The sequence below is a fragment of the Fonsecaea pedrosoi genome (genome assembly GCF_000835455.1).
Source record: "Fonsecaea pedrosoi CBS 271.37 unplaced genomic scaffold supercont1.6, whole genome shotgun sequence".
Lineage (NCBI taxonomy): Eukaryota > Fungi > Ascomycota > Eurotiomycetes > Chaetothyriales > Herpotrichiellaceae > Fonsecaea > Fonsecaea pedrosoi.
In genome coordinates this window covers 1,821,533-1,842,476 of record NW_013550610.1, presented here as the reverse complement: position 1 = coordinate 1,842,476, position 20,944 = coordinate 1,821,533, and the positions used below count along the sequence as shown (strand labels likewise).

Here is a 20,944-nt window from a genome sequence, read left to right as displayed (position 1 = left end):
GAGTTCCAATCATCTGGCTGAATGCCTCGTACGATCGCCCTCCATTATGTGCCCAGGATGTCCATACTCCTCCTCGCGCAGGAGATTGTCAGAACCTGGGGCGGAGCCTCACGGCTGGGCTCGTTGTAAGAGTGGGAGCCTCCTCGCCGCGCACGGACACTATAGCATATAATGCCCGTTCGTCCTCTTCCCAGCTGTTCAATATCCTCTATCGATTATTTCATGGTCTCGGAACTCTTATCCCTCCTCAAATAGAGAAACTCCCATCACAAGTCCCTCAGCAAGTCCTCACCCCCCCAACCCCCTCCTCATTGCAACCCAATCCCTCCCCGGGCCTATCATTCCATCCACGGTTTCAGGCGGCAATCATGGCGACGAGAGAGCTACACCTTGCCGTGTTTTCCGGGGACTCACATGGAATACTGGCGTTCATCGCGTCCCCGCGGACAGGATTCAGTTTCCTGGACGATGCCGAGCCTGACTATGGCTTTGACTACGAAGGCGATAACCCCGACATCACGCAAACGATCGTCGAGGCATCGCTGCCACGACCAATTTTCCCCATGAGAATCAGCCCACCGCGGAGAGAAGTTGAAGAAAGAATCCGAGCCATGAACATGCGCCATTGCGGACACCTCATCCGTGTGCAGAATCTGTTTGCCCGTTCGGCCCTCGCAGAGCGGCCCTGCGCCGACCTGCGCGCTCTGCGAATCTACATGTGGGACCTGGCGTCACCCCGCCTGGTCAAGATGCTGGCTACACAGTTCCCGGACCTGGAGGAACTGCAACTCGGCTTCTGCCACCCCTATATCCACGACCCGTGCCTGCCCCTCAAGTTCTGGGTCCGTCCAGAGTTCCTCGTGTCGTCCGCCATCTGGGACATCTTCGGGGGTGTCGGCCAAGTGCAACCGGCCCACCTCCGCTTGACCAAGTTGAAGAAGTTGACCTTGCAGCGCTCGGGCATCAATCGCTTCCAACTGCAGAAATGGATCGAGTGCAATCCTGGCCTGGTCGACTTGAGGATGCACCATGTGGCCGGCGTTGACGCTGCGTTTGTCCAGTGGCTGGGTCGATACTGCGAACCCAGCACCGGTGACCACGCTGACCCTGGTGCCGCTGCACCGGCAAAGCTGACCACCCTGGCTCTCGAAAGCTGCACCTCGCTGCACCTCGAGACCTTGGACGACTTGGCCTGGCTGGACTCCTTCTTCCCAGCACCAGCGCCAGCACCAGCACCAGCACCAGCATCGGTCACTACAGACCAGGATGACAAGCCTCGTGCTCCAGCATTCAACATCCTATCCTTCCGAGACTCGACACGGGTCTCCAGCTCCGCTTTGATGGCGTACCTGGCGCTCAAGCGCCCGGCAGTGCGACAGGTGACCTTTCCCGACGGCCGTGTCCTGGTCGAGACGACCACCGACCCCGGAAACGACGGCGACTTTGGACCGGAGCTGTGTTCCTCCCGGGCCTATTCCGCGACGCTGGCCTGCGATGACACCCAGCCGTCGCCGGTCCCGTATCTCCGTTTTCGCCGCTTCTCCCGCCGCTTCTCTCGCCGCCTGGCGGGGACGGGGGACGACATCATCGAACCGGATTCGCATGTCGCTTGAGCTTGTTCGTGGGCTTGGGCTTGCCCTTGCTGGGGTTTATATCTTTGTATCGAAGCAACAATCTCATAGTATGTTGATCCCTTGTCGACCCGAGTCTCGAGTCTCAGCCCCCCGCCCCGGGGGGGGGGGGGGGGGCGCGAGGGGAGTGTAACACCCCTCTCCCCACACGGAGCACGGAGGAACGATACATTCATTGTCCCGCCCCATCCCTTGCCGCGCCCGCTGACGCACACGAAAGAGCCTTTGGCCCCAACACGGCATATCTAGTTTGCTTTTCTTTTTTCATGGTTATTGGGCAGTATGTACTCGGTTACCTAGGTATTCAGTCAGTCAGATCTCCTGTTGCATGTTTCGTTTAGTTTTAGTTGAAATGCGAGAATTGATTAAAAAAAAAAAGTAGACACTCTACTCCGTTTCCCACCTATTTTTTTACTGCCGGGGATTTCCAGGGGCTGTGTCAAGGGGAGGCTGCGGGGAAAGACAACAGACCACGGGCGTACTCTAGAAACTCGTGGGGGTGTGTCATATTCATTCAGGGTAGGCACTGAAGACAAGTCATCAAGTCATTAAGGGTATAGCTATAGTAAATGCTCACGGTAGCTTGGGTCATCACATCATAGGCACACAGAGCAAGGCGTGCCCTACATAGTCATCACAAACAAATCAACCCAAAGCTATTGACTCCGATTTTCCAGCAATCGAAACATGCGGTCCAGCTGCGCTTCAAGCGCGGACTCGCGCCTTCTACTGTCCTCTTGTTGCTTTGCTAGTAGATCTTGTTGCCTTGCCACTTGGTCTTGAAGGGTGGACTCGCGTTGTTTTTGCTCTTCCAATTGCCTCTGAAGTCCTCCCAACTGGCTCTCGAGTGAAGCTAGTTGTTTCCGAAGTTCTCCATTGATACCACCATTCCGTGGCTTCTTGAAGACGCCCTCGCCACCTTGTGGGTCTTGGCCAGTCTGTGAAGTCTGCCCGGACTCATCCACGGAGGACGCCGATGGTACGGACGCTGGTGGCGCTGGCGGTGCCGTTGGGTCGGGTAGGCGCTCGATTGCCATCTTGATTCGCTGAAGATGCCGACCAGAAAACTTGAGGCATGCGTTGTAAAAGAAATCGTATGGCTGCCACCGATCTTTGCCTCCATCTTTACTCAAGCTCACTTCGCCAATAATTGTCCTATATTTCACGGTACTAAGGTTTGGCAGCTGCTGAAGGGTCTGGCATTGCGACTCCTGAGGTTTGGTCACCACATGGTGGGCATATATCCTCACTGTGTTATTGTCGTAAGACATTGACAGCCCAAGAGCTTTGCCATTGAGTTCTTCCAATTGGCCCGCTCTCCGAAAAAGATCGATGACGCCGTCGAGAGCAACGCTCATGCTGTAGACGTTCTGTCGATCGGCGATATCGAGAGGTTGTTTGTCGCATTTGGCTTCCCGCGTTATAAAGGGGAAGAATATATCATCCCTGGCCATATACTTGGAGGGTGCTCCAATAGTGATGCCTAATTTCAGAACTTCTTTCCTCGAGAATTTTTCCCACTTGAAGCCGATCGTTGAGTCCGGTTGCGGACATTTCCCGTAGGACGGGAAAATGGATCGTAGCCACATGTCGCTACATGCTTCGATGAGACCGAGATGCTCGAATTCCTTGTGTCCGCGAATTGCTAAAAGCTCGGGCGACGGAAAGAGGTGTGAATGCATGTTCTTCACCAGCCATTGCTCAGACTTATTGTGAGTCAGTTCGGAGAATGCCATGAAGACCGCGTCATCGAGCATCGAGTTTGGTGGGTGGGGGACGCTCGTAGAAAGCAGCCCTTGACAAAACTCGAGTTCCTCTGCGTCAAGGCCACTGGCGGAGTCCTTCATGTAGGTTCCATGTTGTTCCAGGAGGGTGGGAAAAGCAGGACTACTGTAGAAATTGGACTTTGCGTCGGTAGAAGCGATGCTCTCAAGGTCATCTGCGTACAACGAAACAGGACCTAGTGATTCTTGGGACGGCTTGCGTTTGACCGACGGCATCCCTACTAATGCTTCAGGATATGGATCAGGGTATGGTTCAATCGGCGGTGGCTGTGGGTCGTCCTCCCCCGAGCCCTCCGTTCCCAACACCCATTCACGGATTTGTGGATTTTGAGATTGGCTTTCAAGGAATGTATAAGATTCTTCGGAGATGGGATCGGCAACACCGCGAAGGTCGGTCGGAGGCTTCTGGGGCAACAACGGGGTACGGTGAATCTCCTGTAGACGGTGAGCATGCGTTGCACTCCAAGACCGACATGAGCTTACACCAGGGTGGTGCTGACGGCCTTCAGATGAATTGGTGACTTCGGGCGAGGGAAGTTGCTCCTCGACTGTGGGCTGACTCGCGTCGACACTGTCAAGATGTTGTCGTTTCGCAGATGGTTCCGCAAGGGTATTCGAGTCTTCAGCTTCGCAGCGTCGTCGTTTACCTGCGCCCGAGAACATTGACGGACTAGATTGAAGGGAATCCATCTTATGTATTCGAAGGGCCTGGCAATGGCCTTGTGGCCGAATCACCCTTGCTCGCTGACAACTGTGTCAGTCGGGTTGGGTGCCTGCAAAATGAATGGTTGCGCAGTCGGCGCCTGCGGGTTGACATGTTTGTTAAAGCATGAAGTCCGCTGCGTTGTTTAGCGCCAGAAACCCCATGTCCCGTGACGCTAAAAGGCTTGGCTTCTCGGCTGGTGCCTGCTTCAGCCTTGCGGCCAGCGCTACCCAAAACACATTCTCTCTTGAACTTGGGCGTGCGTTCGAAGAGTAGGGGATGGATGTCCTATCATACTCGGCAGTGGAGTGTGGTTGTAAACATAGAGACCGAGTTGTTGTGTAGGGAAAATGTCACATGCTAGCCTCACTTTGCGGCGGCCAAATCTTCACATGCCCGCAAACTTATCGAACCACGTGATTTCGCGTTGCGCTTCGACGCGACTCGCCCGCAAATGCATCACCTGCGCACAATGAGGAGCAGCCGCAGACAGCCTCACCAACGCCAGATCCAATCCTCGTCGACGCCAATATCAGCGCCACACCACCCTCCAAGATGGAGGACTCTCTCTACGATGCTACCACACATGTGCTCTGCATTCCCAAACTCCCAGCAGCCCTGTCCGCGCTGGTTTCGAGACCCCCCGCAGGTAGACGGGAAGACCCAGACAAACAACGAGCGCAGCTCTCGTCACATGCTGACGCATTCGCCAGATCTCTCGGCAAAGAACGCCCGCGATACGAGAAAGAGGAGGAAAGGGAGAAATTGGGGGGCTTGAGACAGTGTACCTGGACATCCCTGGACAATGTCGTTGGGCGCGAAGAGGATGATCAGCGCCCCGAGTTGTGGCCTGGGAAAAGAAAAAGGCGGAAAATATCAAGAAATGGTGATGATAGTGACGATGAAGATGGGCGGCAACAGCTCAGGGGATTGGCAGTGTCTCTAATCTACGAAAAAGATACGTTTCAGTTCATGATATACACCCAGTCGCCGAGATGCAGCCTCTCGAAGCGCAGGCGGATCGCTGCTTCGAAACATCAGCCCACCGCCGAATCGGAAGAAGAGAGCGCAATTCTGCTCTCAAAGTCATCACCGACAGCTCTAAAATCATTCACAAAATATCTGCAAGACACATTCTCCGTCACCACCATCTACCCGTTTGAGCCATCTTCGAGTCAGATGCAGGTCACGCTCGAAAGGTACCTGGCTACCATCCACAAATCTCTTTCCAGCGCGCGTCCACAAAGCCTCCACGACAGCTTCAGCAGTATCCTGGGGAAAATCGAATTCACCGTTTCTTTCTCCCATCCCGTGGCCACGGGCTTGAGGTCCATTCATGTAGCCATTCCTGCCACCGCGTTTCTTACCTGGTACAACTCTGTCGAGACTTCGGAGGGAGGGAATCAGAGGGGACAGAGAACATTCTCGGAATCGCTGGCTGGCTGGATCAAAGCCAAGTCAGGCCTTTGCCTACCTGTTTTGCACGAGAAGGACGGCATGATAGCCCAACTAGCCCAACAACATAAACCTGGGAATGGTGACAAGGCTACTGGTGGCGGCGATAATCGCGATGACCCCTCAAATTCCTCCGAGACCTCAAAAGCCCAAGACTCGCCGGCATCAATGACGATGAAAATATCAAGAATCTCAACCGAAGCGTACACCATCTCAGCAGCGTCGGGCTTGAAATTCAAGTCTCGAGCCCTCCACGCCGTCGAGGGTCCCAGTGACGACACGGGCACGGCTGCGGACGACCGAGATAACTGCGTCCGACGCGCGAATAGGGGTCTTCTGCTGGCTATCATCGAGTATACGCGCCGCAGCCACGACAAGCAGCAAAGCCACGCCACTGACGGAATGACACTGGGTGACGTCACGTGACTCTGTGACACGTGACATGAGAAGATGATATGAAGCGGCATTTTAACGACGGTCTGGAGATTATGATGAGAGCGATTTGCTTTGCCCATAGGCACTGACTGATACCTATCTACCCACGGTGTATACAGAATCCCCCAAGCACTCTCCCTTGGATTCACAGTAACATGTAGGAACTGTTTGATAGTGTACGAATGAGATACCCCCGAACTCCCCAATCCATTCTACTCTACCCTACTCCACCCTATTCCATCCTGGATATTTTCATCGTTTTAGGTATCTATGCACTCTTGTACCCGGCCTGCGTTTCCTGTCCCATATAGTTGACAGCGGCTAGTTCCTGTTTGACGAGTGCTACGCGCTCCCCCGTAGCAAATGACAAATGACGGATTGGGGAGGTAATGGAAGACAACAACAACAGCAGCAGCAGCAGCAACAAAGCGATGTTGTGGGCAAAACAACAACAACAACAGAATCGTTATAACGTTACGTCGTCGAAGGAGAAGAAGAAGAGCTCAGTGTTGATGGGCAGTGTTTCCTCACGCCTCACTCCTCACTCCTTACTCCGCGAGCCAGCCAGCACTGACTCTCTGTCTTCAGTGACGGGGCGCGGATCCCCCGCCTCATCCTTTCTCAACAGTCTTCATCTTTCCCGCGCCGATTCCCGTGCCCATGCCCATGCCCATGCCAATACCCATTCCCCTACTGGTGCCAAGGTCCGAGTTCTTTCGCTGTGGGCTGTTCACGCCACTCCCCAAGCCGCTGGTGGTGTACAGTCCCTCGAATTCTCCTCGGACCCCGTCTACCAGTTTGCTCACGGCGTCGATCTCGGCCGACAGATCCTCCACATTCCCTGCCAGGGCCGCCACCTCGTCGAATTTCCTCCGGCGGTTGGCGTCGGCGATCATCTCTTGCACGAGAAACCTCTGTTCCTCGAGGACAATCAGGCGCTCGCGGAGAGACTTTTCTTCCGCCTCGAGCTCGGATATCCGCGCTGAGTTGGTGGTGGCAAAAGACGCGACGCTGAGTGCGGACGACGAGTCCTTCCTCTTGTGGTGGGCGCCGTTCAGGATCGCCAGGGAAGAACGAGGGTTGGGGTTGTTGTGCAAGTCAGCTGGTCTTGCGCTGCTGCCGTGCGGTGTGGCATGTTTCAGGACCTTCGGCAGCGACTTCAAAGGTAGCATGTGGAGATGGAGAAACTGTGTGGCGTTTTGGTAGATGGCCTTCTGGAGTTTGAGTTGTGTCGGTGACGGGCTAGGCATGTCCCGTATGCGTCGAGCTGCGGTGTCGTACTGGGTGAATGAGTCCATGAGTCGCTTGCGCGTCCGCGACGCATCGGTGATTTGGCTTGATGATGGGGGATTGTCGGGGTCTTGGAGAGCCTGGAGAAGTTTCTGAAATTTCGGGAGCAGAAGCCGGATACCGCGTTCAAATTGAAGAAGATTGGTGTAGGATCGGGTGAAAGCCTCGACAGAGGGCGAGGTTAGAGAGGCTTGGAAGTCCCTGCGTGAGAAGATCGTCTGGTTGCACTCTTTGCAGAGACGGACGTCCACAGCTACAGTGTCGTTGGGTGCGGGCTTTTCTGTGATGGTGATGTGGGTGTTAGCTGTCAAGTTTGATATCAGTATGTCAAAAGAAGAACAAAGTAGTGAAAGGGGGAGACGTACTAGTAGCCACATCGAGGCCGATGACGATTGAACATCCAGTAGCGGCGTCACCACAGACGACCTTCCCGCAAGTTCTGCAGTGATGTCTCCGGAAAGAGTACTGGCTGAAGTCTTGTTGGCAGTACGGACATCTCGGGACGTCAGTGTCGTTCTGCCAGGGCACGATGCTTTGCTCAAGAGCCTTTCGAGGATCGGTTGGGACCCAATTCAACGACCATCTCTTGTTATGAGTCGGTTGCGGGATCTCGTCCGGAGGGTTGGCCAGGATTTGCGTCAACCTTGACAGCCTTTTCTCCAGCCTGGACGTCTCCATCTCTTTATGACTGAGCTTACTTCGCCTGACGCTTTCAAACTCGCTCATTCTGTCTCGTTCTAGACCATGCCGGTCTGTGTAACCCTCCCGGCTTTTGTAGCATGTCTCGCACACTCGGTACCAAAGCCCTCGGACAGGCTCGTGCTGTGCAGATCTCGATAGCTTCATCTGATACATTGTATGCTCCTCGCAGAAAAGCTTCCCACAATGTCGACAGTTGACAGCTCCTGCCGTCGAACCAAGCCTCTTCTCGCATGTTGGGTCCGAGCACACATCGAAAGCAGTCCGCTTTTGCCAGTGTTGCTTCGTGATAATGTCCTCCGGATCGAGGACTGATGGTGTGGGTTTCGGAGGCAAAGGCGGAGCAGGAGAGTCTCTACTATCTCTTGAGATGGCCTCACTTCTCGGTGTAGGGGTACTGCTTCGGACGATGTCCTGGTTCGACTCAAAGACATCCAGCCCCTTGAGTTTCTGGTTCAGGACCGCCAATGGCTGGAATCTCTTTGCCTTCACCATTTGTTGTTTAAACCAGTCTTTGACTTCATCCTGTTGCTCTTCTTCAATCTCTTTATGTGCATCATCCAGGTGTCTGTTCAGTTGCAGCAGGGTGACCATCTCCTCGTTGCAGATGGGACAGACCAAGCGGTCTGTTGCGGCAGCGGCAGCGGCAGGTGTAGACAGATCGGGTGCTCCATGGTCGAGGGATACTCGGGATGCGATGTCTTGGGGATCGGACGACGGAGGGGTAGAGGTGCCGCTCTCAGAGGTATTCAGTGAGAGGCTCGAAGCGGAGGGGGACAGGACATGGCTGGGAAGAGGCGACGTCGACTTCGGAGGAGGCGGCGGCGGAGGTCCAAGAGTCCTACTACTTCCCAAGACCCTTCCACCGCCGATAGTGCGCCGTGACATTGCACCGTTGTTGGGCTTCCATCAAGTGGCTTGAGTGGCGGAAGGAGGCAGCAAGATAGAGGGGCGGAAACTCGAGGGCGTTTACTTGGCGGAGGGAGGCGGAGACGACAGGAGTAACGTGTGGCTGGATTGCTTAGTCATCCACTTCGGGCGGATGTAACAAGTACAAGGACTTCAGTGTATCAGTTCAGCCTCGTAATTCAACACGTACACATCATTTCACGTCCAGTCCAGCTAGCCTCCTGCACCGTTCATTCATCAAGTCTATCTGTCACAAGGTGTACCGAGGTCCCTGGAAAAGTCCCACGTTTCCCATACTACAGTCATACATCATCAATCATGCACTCTTCCCAGCGTCCTCCTTCAGACTGACGATTCTGTTGAGCACAATCTTCCCCGCAGCTTCATCCGTGTCCTTGTCCATACAGAAGTATCCTGTTCGCATTGCCTGGAACCTGACAGATTCAAACCCGCATTTGTCCTTCTTTTCTCCAGCTTCTTCTGGCCATGGGGCTCGAGCCCAGATCTCTTTCAATCCAACTTCCGCCATAGCATTTGGATACACTTTGAGACTGTCTTCTCGTAAGTCTGCCATGAAACTCGGCTCCACCGCGTCCGGATTGTCGGATTTGAAAAGAGGGTTGAAGACGCGGACTTCACACTTGATAGGTGAACCGTGCCCTGGAGCATCAGCGACCCAGTGGATGTAGGCCTTAGGCTTCTTGGCTTTCTCGCCTTCAGCCGGCTTGTCGTACTTGGCATGTATCTCGGTAACCAGACCGGTGGCCTCGTCCTTCTTGAAGCTGGTTGCAATGACGGGATAAGGCACCTTCAGTAGACCTACTGGTTTTCCGGGTGCCATGCGGAAGAAGTCTTTGCTGTCCACCTCTCTGAAGTCGTCACGCTCGATATAGACCTTCTTGGTGAAGGGTAGCTTGTGAGAACCCATGTCGACATCTTTCGGGCCAAAGGCATTTTCCAGCTCCTCGTAGTGATCGTCGGGGAGGTCATCAATGATGACAGGAACCGGATCGAGTACGAGCATGAGACGAGGCACCGTCATTTCCAAATATTTGCGGATTGACTGTTCGAACCGGACGATTTGAATATTGATAGTAGCCGTTGTAACCCCGAGCTCGCTCACAAATGACAGGATGGCACCAGGCGGAACGCCTCTTCTTCGCAACGCGACGAGAGTGTACAATCGGGGATCATCCCAGCCGGCGACAATCTTCTCGTCCACTAGCCTTTTGATTTTTCGTTTCGATAAGACAGTGCCCGTAACATTCAGGCGACCATATTCTCTCTGCATTGGCTTGTGAGGAACATCGACCTTGTTGTTGAGCCACTCGTATGATACTCGAGACAGGATGAATTCAGTTGTGCACAGCGAATGAGTAATGCCCTCGAAACTGTCGCACAGACAGTGGGTAAAATCGTAGGTTGGGTAGATTCTCCATTTGTCGCCAGTCCGATGATGTGGCTTCTCGAGGACGCGGTAGGCAACCAGGTCCCACATTTGAGGATTGCCGTCCGAAAGATCCTGTTTCATCCGCAAAAAGGCTTCCTTCGGTTTGTATTTGCCATCTCTCATGGCTCGAAATTCGGCCAGCGATTCTTCAATGGGTCGACTGCGATGGGGGCAAGCGTATCTTTCATGTTTGTTCTTCGGATCTGTGCCGCCTCGCTGATCTTTGAGCTCCTCGTCGGTACAGTGGCACACATACGCGCCGTCCAGAGTGATCAGCTTCTCGGCCAACTCGTACAACCGATCGAAGAAGTCGCTGGAGTAAGTGATCAAAGCGGGGCTGAAGCCCAGCCAGCGCACGATATCCTCAATGGCGGTAAAGTAGATTTCTTCTTCCGCTTCGGGGTTTGTGTCGTCGTACCGTAAGTTACACTTCCCGCCGTGGAATCTGGCGAATCCAAAATTGATCGCAATGGCTTTGCTGTGCCCGATATGGAGATAGCCATTCGGCTCCGGGGGAAAACGTGTGACTACTGGTTCATCTGCTGGTCGTTCCTTTCGGACCGCCGCCAGCCAGCCTTCTTTGAACATGGCATCTGGGTCGGTCGGTGCTGATGGCGCAGCATTTGCAGGCTTTGGGGGCTTTGCAGATTTTGCAGATTTCTCTGTGGGTGGTTTTGCCTCCTTTGGCGGTTTGGGTTGCTTGGGCGCTTTTTCTTTCTTGGGCTTCTTGTCTGGGATCGCGTTTTCAACCTTGTCCTTTATACGCTCCGGCAAGCTCATGCTTGCTTCCGCAGACTCAGCCATAAGGCTGAAGGATGAGTCGTATCTGAGATTGTCCAAGTCGTTCGGTGAGATTTCTTGAAAGGTGCGGCACGTGGGATGAGATGAAATTCAATAATGGGAGTGGCACCACGCCTCGCACAATATACCAAGCAAGTTGTCCTCTCAGCCCTCGACAAAATGAAGAAAGATGTCGTGAAACGAGAATGATCCGGAAGATTCGAGTTGGTCAGGTTGGTTCGGCGTGGTGATTCAAGGCTGATGGTGGATGAGTCAAGTAGCGCGGATTATCACAAATATGCAAACATGCCAAGCAAACACAGCAAACATTTGCCGAGTGGCGTATGAGCACGTGATGAGGTCCCGGTTCCGACGTTGCCTGCGGAGCGTCGCATCTTGTTCGAATGCCGCCGACTTTTTTTGATAGGACACTGTGTTCAAGGTCTTTGTCCGCCAACTCCCTCTGCCATATTCTTCTACACCGTCGAGCTCTTGATTGATGCTCGCCATGGCGCAAAAATCGTATGTACTAGATCACAGTCTGCTCTCCTGGTCGTATCTTCCCACTGACGCATTTCAGATCGAAACTCGTGGATAACGACCAGATCCAAACGGCGAGCCTCCACAACCCCTTGCCGGTCTTCCTCAAAGCCTACGTATGGCCTTTCACTATCCTATGGCCGATCTTCTTTGCATTCTACCTAAACGAAGACCTTTACGATGATTATATCGATGGCTCGGAATGGACATTTGTCTATGTCGCAACAATCGTGACACTCCAATCTTTGACTTGGCTCTCAACAAAATGGAGTGTTCACTTGAAGACTGTGTTCACCATGACCAAAGCTACAAAAGTCGAGGATGCCACGTTGATTAAGGTCATTCCCGTGGTCAACTCGGGTGCATCGGCGATCTGCAAATTGGAGCGGGAGCCGGACGGAAGAACCTCGTTCCTTTTTCAGAAGAGACGATTTCTCTACTCACCAGAAAAGGGAACCTTCGCACCTCTATCCTATGCGCTTGATGCCGAGAAGAAGCCCTTCCTCCGAGAATTTCAACTATCGCGGGGTCTTACCTCTGACGCCGAGATTGAGACGGTCCACAAACATTATGGAGACAATACATTCGACATACCTGTTCCAACATTTACGGAGCTATGGAAAGAGCATGCTGTCGCGCCATTCTTCATTTTCCAAGTGTTCTGCGTTGGTCTCTGGTTGCTCGATGACTATTGGTACTACTCGCTGTTCACGCTGTTCATGCTTGTAGCTTTTGAGAGCACAGTGGTCTGGCAAAGACAGCGGACATTGAATGAGTTTCGAGGAATGAGCATTAAGCCGTACGATATCTGGGTGTACCGTGTCAACAAGTGGGTCGAGATCAAGAGCGACAAACTGCTACCTGGCGATCTCGTGTCGGTGGGCCGAACACAAGAAGATTCAGGAGTTGCCTGCGACATGCTTCTTATTGAAGGGACTGCCATTGTGAACGAGGCTATGCTGTCGGGGGAAAGCACGCCACTTCTCAAGGAGTCAATCCTTCTCCGTCCCGCAGACGCGACAATCGAACCAGAGGGATTGGATAAGAATGCTTTTCTCTGGGGAGGTACAAAGGTCCTTCAGATAACCCATCCCGCCGCCAGCGAGGAAGCGCCGGAAGCCGTTCCGCAGTTGCGCTCGGGTGTCCCTCCACCACCTGACAATGGCGCCATGGCGGTTGTGCTCAAGACCGGGTTCGAAACCAGTCAAGGAAGTCTCGTGCGGACCATGATCTACTCGACAGAGCGTGTCTCTGCCAATAACGCTGAGGCCCTGATCTTCATTCTCTTCCTTCTGATCTTTGCGCTTGCGGCCTCCTGGTATGTGTGGCAGGAAGGGGTCAAGAACAACAGAAAGCGATCCAAGCTCCTGCTCGACTGCATCCTGATCGTCACAAGTGTCGTGCCGCCTGAATTGCCTATGGAGTTGTCCTTAGCGGTCAATACCAGCCTGGCAGCGCTCAGCAAATTTGCCATCTTCTGTACAGAACCCTTCCGAATCCCATACGCCGGACGTGTGGACGTCGCTTGTTTCGACAAGACTGGTACGTTGACCGGCGAGGATCTCGTCGTTGACGGTATTGCCGGTCTTAGCCTGGGGAAGAAGAGTGCCCAAACCGAAGCGGACGGTGCGCAGTCCTCAGTCACCAAGGTCCCAGATTGCGGCATTCATACCACACTGGTTTTGGCAACCGCTCACGCCTTGGTCAAACTGGAGGAAGGGGACATTGTCGGTGATCCTATGGAAAAGGCCACCCTCAACGCTCTAAACTGGACCCTTGGCCACAACGACACTTTGATCAGCACTCCTCCGCCCAAATCGAAGAAACCCAAACCATTCTCGACAGCGGGTGCCTCGCATGTCGTTCAAATCAAACGGCGGTTTCAATTCTCGTCGGCTCTCAAGCGTATGAGTTCTGTGGCTACAGTTCTAATGACTGATCCCAACTCTGGTCGGAAGGCGAAGGGCACTTTTGTGGGTGTCAAAGGCGCTCCGGAAACCATCCAAAAGATGCTGGTTGAGACACCGCCGAAGTATGAGGAGACGTTCAAGTACTTCACACGCAACGGAGCCCGGGTGCTAGCTCTTGGGTACAAATACCTCTCAACAGAGGCTGAGATAGGCCAGAAGCGCATCAATGATCTCAAACGCGAAGAGGTCGAGCGTGATCTGCACTTTGCGGGTTTCTTGGTTCTTCAGACTCCCCTAAAGGAAGATGCAATCAGGGCCATTCAGATGCTGAACGAGAGCAGTCACCGCGTCGTGATGATCACCGGAGACAACCCGCTGACCGCTGTTCATGTTGCCAGAGAGGTCGAAATCGTCGACCGCGACTGTTTGATTCTGGATGCTCCGGAGCACGATGACTCGGGGACCAAACTCGTCTGGCGCAGCGTTGACGAGAAAACCATCATCCCTGTTGACCCCACGGCCGATCTGGATCCGAAGATTCTTGAGACCAAGGACTTATGCGTTACTGGTTATGCACTTGCCAAATTCAGCGGCCAAAAAGCATTCATGTCGTTGCTGAGACATACCTGGGTCTACGCCCGAGTTTCGCCGAAGCAGAAGGAAGAGATTTTGATCGGTCTCAAAGACCAAGGCTACACTACGCTGATGTGTGGCGACGGGACGAACGATGTCGGCGCGCTGAAGCAAGCCCACATTGGCGTGGCTCTCCTCAATGGCTCCCAAGACGCCCTCAATAAGATCGGTGAACATTTCCGGACCACGAAAATGAAGGAGATATATGAAAAGCAAGTGCAGCTGATGCAAAGATTCAATCAGCCGCCTCCGCCGGTTCCCATCGGAATTGCACATCTCTATCCGCCTGGCCCGCGAAATCCTCACCATGAAAAGGCAGTCAAGAAAATCGCCGAGCAAAAAGGTATCAATCTGGAGAGTGGCGACGCTGAGAATGGCACTGTGGAGACCATCACCTCACCTGGTGCTCAAGCAATCCAACAGTCGAACGCCAACTTGACACCTCAGCAACGACGCCAACAAGAAGCACAACAGAAGGCGGCAAATTGGGCGGACAAGTTTACCTCTAGCATGATGGAAACTGAACTTGATGATGGCGAGCCACCTACAATCAAACTGGGTGATGCCTCCGTTGCAGCTCCGTTTACCAGCAAGCTGGCCAACGTTATAGCAATCCCCAACATCATCCGGCAGGGTCGATGTACCCTTGTGGCGACCATTCAGATGTACAAGATCCTCGCTCTCAATTGTTTGATCAGCGCCTACAGCTTGTCTGTCATCTACCTGGCAGGCATCAAGTTCGGCGATGGTCAGGTGACAATCAGCGGAATGTTGATGTCCGTGTGCTTCCTTTCTATCTCCCGGGCCAAACCTGTGGAAGCTCTTTCGCGCGAACGACCACAGCCGAACATCTTAAATGCTTATATCCTTGGATCGGTACTGGGGCAATTTGCAATCCACTGCGCGACACTGATCTATCTTTCCAACGTTGTCTATTCAATCGTCCCGCCATCCGATGAGATCGACCTCGAAGGCGAATTCGAACCTTCGTTGCTCAACAGCGCCGTCTATCTCATGCAACTGATCCAACAAGTGTCCACCTTTGCAATCAATTACCAAGGACGGCCTTTCCGCGAAAGCATCCGGGAGAACCGAGGTATGTACTGGGGACTTCTGGCGTGCTCGTTTGTGGCCTTTGCGGGAAGTACCGAATTCTTGCCGGAGCTCAGCGAGAAGTTACGCTTGGTGCCGTTCACCAGCGAGTTCAAGTGGGCCCTGACGACTCTGATGGTTGCTGACTTTGTGGGATGTTGGATTGTGGAGCAAATATTCAAGTACTTGTTCAGCGACTTCCGTCCCAAGGATATTGCCATCAAGCGACCCGATCAGGTTGAAAGGGACGACAAGCGTAAAAGGGAGCTCGCGGCAAAGGCGGAGCAGGAACGGATTGAGGAGATCGAGAGGAAGCGGGGTGTGGCCAACAACACAACTCCGCCAACGACGGCGAAGGGGGCAAGATAGGCGCAGGCGCTTGTGACATTTGTGATATAGAATAGAGAAGCATGACAGGTGTATCGATTGAGGTTCCATTCATGCTTTTACAAGGTGGGAGGTATGGGACCGAGAAGGCCAGATAGTCAAGGATGATACCGGGTCGTGTGCCTCATTAATAGACTGGCACAACCCAGCAGAGTCCAGCAGAGAATAGACAAGACAGACAGACAGATACTAGTCACATCGGTAATCCCATGCTCAATCTCCAGCGTTGCCTCCCTTCTTGATCAACCCTCGCTCGCTCGCTGGCTCCTCTGGTTTCTTCGGTCAACGGGTTTCTGTTCACCACGACACCCGTCTGCCCCTCACGTGATCACAACCGTCCTGGACGTCTGTATCAATCACCAAGAACGAAACGATCCGATAACCAATCTCGCCGCGACAGCGCATGATCATCCTCCCCTGCCTGGATAGGCACACATATACTCGACATCTCCCCGCATGGGAACCTCACTCGCTCCGTGGGTGATTATCGCTCAGATCGTGGCGGGAGGTGTACCCTGCCCGGACCGAGTCACCTTGATGTGATCTTGCCCGTCCATGATCGTGATCTGTCCGACGGATTTTCTCCCTCTCTTCGCGTATCGTGAGTAGCCGGGGGTGGTGCTGACCCGTGGAATTTTATGACCTGTCTCATATCCTATGTCCCCGCCTCTTTCTCTTCTCTCTCTCTGTCGTGGGCGCGCGCTCTTGATATATAGATATGTGAATCAGGATGGATGGAGTACCCCCCATCTGACGCTTGTTTCGCCTCGTCTACCCAGATCGCCATGTTGAAGTGATAATAGTTGCTGTTGCTGTTGCGTCAAGGGCGTTAACATGGCCAGTGAAGCGTGTTGTCTCTCCTTGGGCTCTGACGACACATCGTCGCTTGAAGTCTCTGGTAACGGCAGCGCGGGGATGTGATCTCCGTCGAGCGCGGCGAAACCGCCCACCATCTGCACCCCAGGGGTCGAGGTCGACACGTGGAGGGTCGGTCCGACGGTGCAGGGCGGGAGGATGCAGGAGGAGAGGGGCCTCTCGATGCCGTCGAGCGAGGGCATGATGTCGTCGTACAGGTCCGGGAAGAAGTCGAAGAACCTCAGGTCGACCTTCCACATGTTGATGTTGTGCACCTGGTTCAGAAACAGGCCGGAGAGGGCAAAGAGGCCCGTGTCCGCGTCGAGCTGGACCGCCTCGGTCGGGTGGTACGGCCAGTGGAAGCGGAAGCGGTGGACGAGGTCCGTCCAGAACTGGTTCTGCCGGGTCAGCCCTTGGGCATGCACGGCCCGCTCCCGCACGCCGGGCCAGGGGAGCACGTCGACGGCGAGGGCGTGCCGGATGGTGTGCTGCGACGGGCGCGGCCGGTACCACGCCGGCAGGTCCCGAAAGGAGCTGGCGCCCACGAAGCACAGCAGCATGGCGTGTGTCATGCGCAGCGTGCACAGGCGCGTCATGAATCCGCTCTTGCAGAAGATGCGTCGGTCGAGGTAGTGCAGGAGGCTCCACAGAGGGCACGGGGCGCCGGTCCCGCCGTACTGCATCAGGACATCAGCCCATCCGTTGACGAGGGCCCGCACCAACATGTCCTGGTTCAGGGTGTCGTCTGTCGACACCTGAAACGCTGACAATCGGCGTGCTTGGGAGATGACAAGGTTGAAAATCTCTTGACAGCTCGTCGCCGAGGTTGGAGGAGGCGTTGTTTGCTCGGTTCCGTGGTAGTTGTGGTTGTAGCCACCATGGGTGTTTCGCCATCGGATGCCGCCCGAGTCGGCATTTGTCAGGTTGACTGAAGGCCGTAGGTCCAGGTCGGGAAGTTCAATGGGAGAAGAGGCAAAAACGGTGAGCGGATCATGGAGCTGAGAAGCTGGCTGACCCGAGGAAGGATGAAGGGGGGAACGGGGACTCGTGAGGCAATCTTGTGCCTCGGGCCCCTCTCGCCGCTTGAGTACCTCGATCTCGGCCTTTAGAAGCTCGATTTGGGACTCGAGGCTGGCGGTGCGGGCAGCAGCTTGGTATCGTCTGTTGCGGTGCGAAGCTCGGTTGGCAGCTCTCTTTCTTTCGCGCTGTGCGGGGGTGAGAATCCGTCCGCCGGCCCACGGTTTTGCCGGGCGGGTATGGGGCAAGTCACTCATTGCTGTTTGGAGAGTGTATGTCTAAGGACAAGAAGCAGAAGGGAGAGTGATGGAGGGAGGAGAGATGAAGGTGTGGAGAGTCGGAGAGTTTTTTGGATGAAATTGATAAAGACATTGAAACAAGCCTCGGATTCGGCTTCCCCGCGATTTCGGACGCCCAAACCCCCCACAATGGCGCCACCTTGGGTGCTTTTGGTTAAACTACGCTGACCGGCAGTTTGAGTGGCAGCCGTTAGCGCGGTGTACCGTTTGGGATGGTTGATCACTAACTAGTCAACTAGTACACGACTAGAAAATCTAGCCTGCTTCCATTCCCGCTCGACCATGTATCCGGATATGAAAGCGTGCAAGACGAAATATCCCTAAACCACAGTGGAGAGCCTCTCAAACTCCCGAATCGTCCAGTCGAACACATTGTCATACTTGAAGCCTGATTTGCTAAAGAGTCGACCAAACAATCGTCCGAGGTACTTGTAGTCGGGCTTCTCCTGGTCCTCCAGTCCACGAATGTAGCTCGTGTACGTCGCAAACTCGGTGGGGAGGCCATGGCATAGTTCCGCCACCGCAATCGCCTTTTTCCGTTCGTAGACAAGCCTATGCCTTTCCTTCCGGCTGGATGCTTGCAGACCTTGCCAGGGAAGAGAGCCGTGAAGGAAATACAAGGCCATGTACCCTAGTGACTCAAGGTCGTCACGCCACGCTGGAGCTGCACAAAGGGACTAGTTTTAGCTTGTCGATCCCCATAACGGAATGCTTCCACTGCACTTACCAACATTCAAATGGCCATTGATGCTGGCGTAGTCGCACGTGCCTACCAAGGCAATCTGAGGCTGATTTCCCGGCTTCTGACTGGTGATTCGGGAGAGCGAGTCACTTCGAGAGGTCGCAATTCCGAAGTCAGTCATGTAGACCACGTTACCCTGGTTACCAGTGCCCAATAGGAAGTTTTCGGGCTTGATGTCGCGATGGAGGTATCCAGCCGCATGGAGGCTTTCAATCCGCCGGATCAGTTGGTCCATCAGCATCAATGTTGTCTTGAGTGAGAATTTCTTGTTGCAGTATTGAAAGAGGTCCTCTAGGTTAGGTCCCAGAAGTTCGAACACAATAGCCTGGAATTCACCGTGGGAGCCGTGCCAGAGTAACCGAGGGATGCCACGTTTTGCCCTCAGCTGTTTATAGATTTCAATCTCTCGCTTGAGAAGCGATGGATCGATCGAACAGTGCTCAAGTTTAATAGCCACCACATTGCCCTTGGGGACGTCGCACCCTGTGTGAATCAGTCATGATCAGATGTTTTATCGTGGCTCGGAGGACTATCGTACCCATGTATACCTTTCCAAACGAGCCTGATCCTATACGTCGACAAATCTGATACCTCCCACCTAGGCGTATCTCGAGAAAGTGTTGGATGAATGGGTCGTCGTCCATCGGAGGCTGCTACCAGAAGAAATCATACTGTAAGGACACCGTGTGACATCAAAGGACATCAACAAGGGATGACTGGGTGGCTCGCTCGGCTAACATGCTCTCCTGCGGGCCTGATACATATTTGGCCTCCCTTGGCGTCCCTGGCTACCAAGTGCCAATCGATCGAAGCCTTGGAAGGACTGTTGTACATTCCACGGCTAACTGCAGAACTGAAGACAAACAAATCAATCTGGCCGCAGCTGCCTACATTTCTTCACCAGCTTTCTCAACCGCAGCCCTCCAACACACCATGTTTGTCCCCAATGGAAGCCTTGCTGCAAATAATCGGCGGCGAAATACTCTCAGATCTCCTCGAAGAGCTCAAGACTCCCCTTCCTCGCTGCGGCGAAAGAAACGCACATCAGAAGCCGAGGAATACCAGTGGCCTACTACGGGTTTCTGGAATCGGCTGTCCAAGGTCCATCTAACTGGAGCAGCATTGAGAGAATTCGACTACAGAACGTTGAGGGCCGGAGTACCAGTGCTCACGCCCCAACTCAACGTTGACATTTCAAGGCCTAGGACCAAGAGCGTGGTGCGTTTTGCACTACGCGGTGGACCTGATTTGACCCATATTCGAGGAGTGAGTACCGCTTGTCTATCTATTGTCAGTCCGTTATTAACAGTGGCCTCGTGTAGTATGCAAGTCTAGCTGACCAGGACGACACAATGACCCGACGCAATACCAAACGAAAGCGTCCGCACGCATCTACCGACAAAGTTACAAGCTGCAAGCCTATGACTGCCCACGATTCCAATTTCGGACAGGCCCTGATCGACGCTGGTATCAAGCAACCTAGTCGAACTATACAACCCAACAATGTGGGAGATATCAGAGTAGACATGGCCAAACGCCGGCGTTCCTTGTCTCCTTCACGCTTCAATGACAAGGATTTCGCAGACTTCCAAGATCTTTGTGACTTAGTGGGCGATGAAGCAACTACACGGGCTCAGGTTATGTCCATCATTGCCGGCAAACCGAGGAAAGACCATTATAACGCAGCGGAGCGCGTATTCAGCCACCTAGAGCCTTTCGCCGACGAGCTACCCAGACCCAAGCCAGACCTGTATGACGGCGCCTTCCCGCGGCAAATCGATCTGAAGATCCGCCACGATCTCGGAGAACACATTGTCCCATCCAACGATACATCACTACCTGCGGCACCGAACTTTTTCTTAGAGGTCAAAGGCGAGAGTGGTCGTGCCGATGTAGCAAGGCGGCAAGCACGTCATGACGGGGCGGTCGGCGCCAGGGCGATGCACAGTCTTCAGAATTACAAATCGGACGAAATCAAATATGATGGCAACGCGTACAGCTACTCAGCCGTTTACCTTCAAGGAGTGGCCGTACTGAGACTATACAGTCACTATCTAACAGCGCCTAGAGCCCCTGGACAACCCGTTGAGTGTCATATGACACAACTTCGTGGGTATGAATTGTCCGACAGCATTGAGACCTTCAGAACAGGAGTCACTAGTTTCCGCAACCTCCGAGATCGAGCTAAAACAGTGCGAGATGATTTCATCGCTCACGCAAATCAGATAGCCCGAAGCGCACCTGTGGACAATCCGTCAACCACATTGACTGACAGTAGTTCGTCTCTGCAAAGTATCCAAGAAGAACGAATTTGATGCCTCTGTCGACGAGCC

At 53.9% G+C, this 20,944-nt stretch overlaps 9 protein-coding genes across 9 annotated transcripts; 4 read left to right on the top strand and 5 right to left on the bottom strand.

Moving 5' to 3' along the window:
* Positions 1–368: 368 nt before the first annotated feature.
* On the top strand, positions 369–1,613 carry Z517_09490 (uncharacterized protein; the record flags this gene model as incomplete). Its single annotated transcript, XM_013425398.1, has 1 exon — positions 369–1,613. The coding sequence occupies one exon, from the start codon at positions 369–371 to the stop codon at positions 1,611–1,613; it is 1,245 nt and encodes a 414-aa protein (XP_013280852.1).
* Positions 1,614–2,287: 674 nt separating this feature from the next.
* Positions 2,288–4,105, bottom strand: Z517_09489 (uncharacterized protein; the record flags this gene model as incomplete). Its single annotated transcript, XM_013425397.1, has 2 exons — positions 2,288–3,850; positions 3,899–4,105. The coding sequence occupies 2 exons, from the start codon at positions 4,103–4,105 to the stop codon at positions 2,288–2,290; spliced, it is 1,770 nt and encodes a 589-aa protein (XP_013280851.1).
* Positions 4,106–4,673: 568 nt separating this feature from the next.
* Positions 4,674–5,999, top strand: Z517_09488 (uncharacterized protein; the record flags this gene model as incomplete). The annotated part of the gene is made up of 1 exon (XM_013425396.1): positions 4,674–5,999. The coding sequence occupies one exon, from the start codon at positions 4,674–4,676 to the stop codon at positions 5,997–5,999; it is 1,326 nt and encodes a 441-aa protein (XP_013280850.1).
* Positions 6,000–6,619: 620 nt separating this feature from the next.
* Positions 6,620–8,885, bottom strand: Z517_09487 (uncharacterized protein; the record flags this gene model as incomplete). The annotated part of the gene is made up of 2 exons (XM_013425395.1): positions 6,620–7,602; positions 7,664–8,885. 2 exons carry the CDS (start codon positions 8,883–8,885, stop codon positions 6,620–6,622), a joined length of 2,205 nt encoding a protein of 734 aa, XP_013280849.1.
* Positions 8,886–9,222: 337 nt separating this feature from the next.
* Positions 9,223–11,136, bottom strand: Z517_09486 (glutamine-tRNA ligase; the record flags this gene model as incomplete). Its single annotated transcript, XM_013425394.1, has 1 exon — positions 9,223–11,136. One exon carries the CDS (start codon positions 11,134–11,136, stop codon positions 9,223–9,225), a length of 1,914 nt encoding a protein of 637 aa, XP_013280848.1.
* Positions 11,137–11,644: 508 nt separating this feature from the next.
* Z517_09485 (uncharacterized protein) lies at positions 11,645–15,680 on the top strand (the record flags this gene model as incomplete). Its single annotated transcript, XM_013425393.1, has 2 exons — positions 11,645–11,658; positions 11,717–15,680. The coding sequence occupies 2 exons, from the start codon at positions 11,645–11,647 to the stop codon at positions 15,678–15,680; spliced, it is 3,978 nt and encodes a 1,325-aa protein (XP_013280847.1).
* Positions 15,681–16,423: 743 nt separating this feature from the next.
* Positions 16,424–17,827, bottom strand: Z517_09484 (uncharacterized protein; the record flags this gene model as incomplete). Its single annotated transcript, XM_013425392.1, has 1 exon — positions 16,424–17,827. The coding sequence occupies one exon, from the start codon at positions 17,825–17,827 to the stop codon at positions 16,424–16,426; it is 1,404 nt and encodes a 467-aa protein (XP_013280846.1).
* A 362-nt stretch (positions 17,828–18,189) lies between these two features.
* Positions 18,190–19,255, bottom strand: Z517_09483 (uncharacterized protein; the record flags this gene model as incomplete). Its single annotated transcript, XM_013425391.1, has 3 exons — positions 18,190–18,533; positions 18,597–19,094; positions 19,150–19,255. The coding sequence occupies 3 exons, from the start codon at positions 19,253–19,255 to the stop codon at positions 18,190–18,192; spliced, it is 948 nt and encodes a 315-aa protein (XP_013280845.1).
* Positions 19,256–19,544: 289 nt separating this feature from the next.
* Z517_09482 (uncharacterized protein) lies at positions 19,545–20,926 on the top strand (the record flags this gene model as incomplete). Its single annotated transcript, XM_013425390.1, has 2 exons — positions 19,545–19,877; positions 19,934–20,926. 2 exons carry the CDS (start codon positions 19,545–19,547, stop codon positions 20,924–20,926), a joined length of 1,326 nt encoding a protein of 441 aa, XP_013280844.1.
* Between the last annotated feature and the right edge of the window lie 18 nt (positions 20,927–20,944).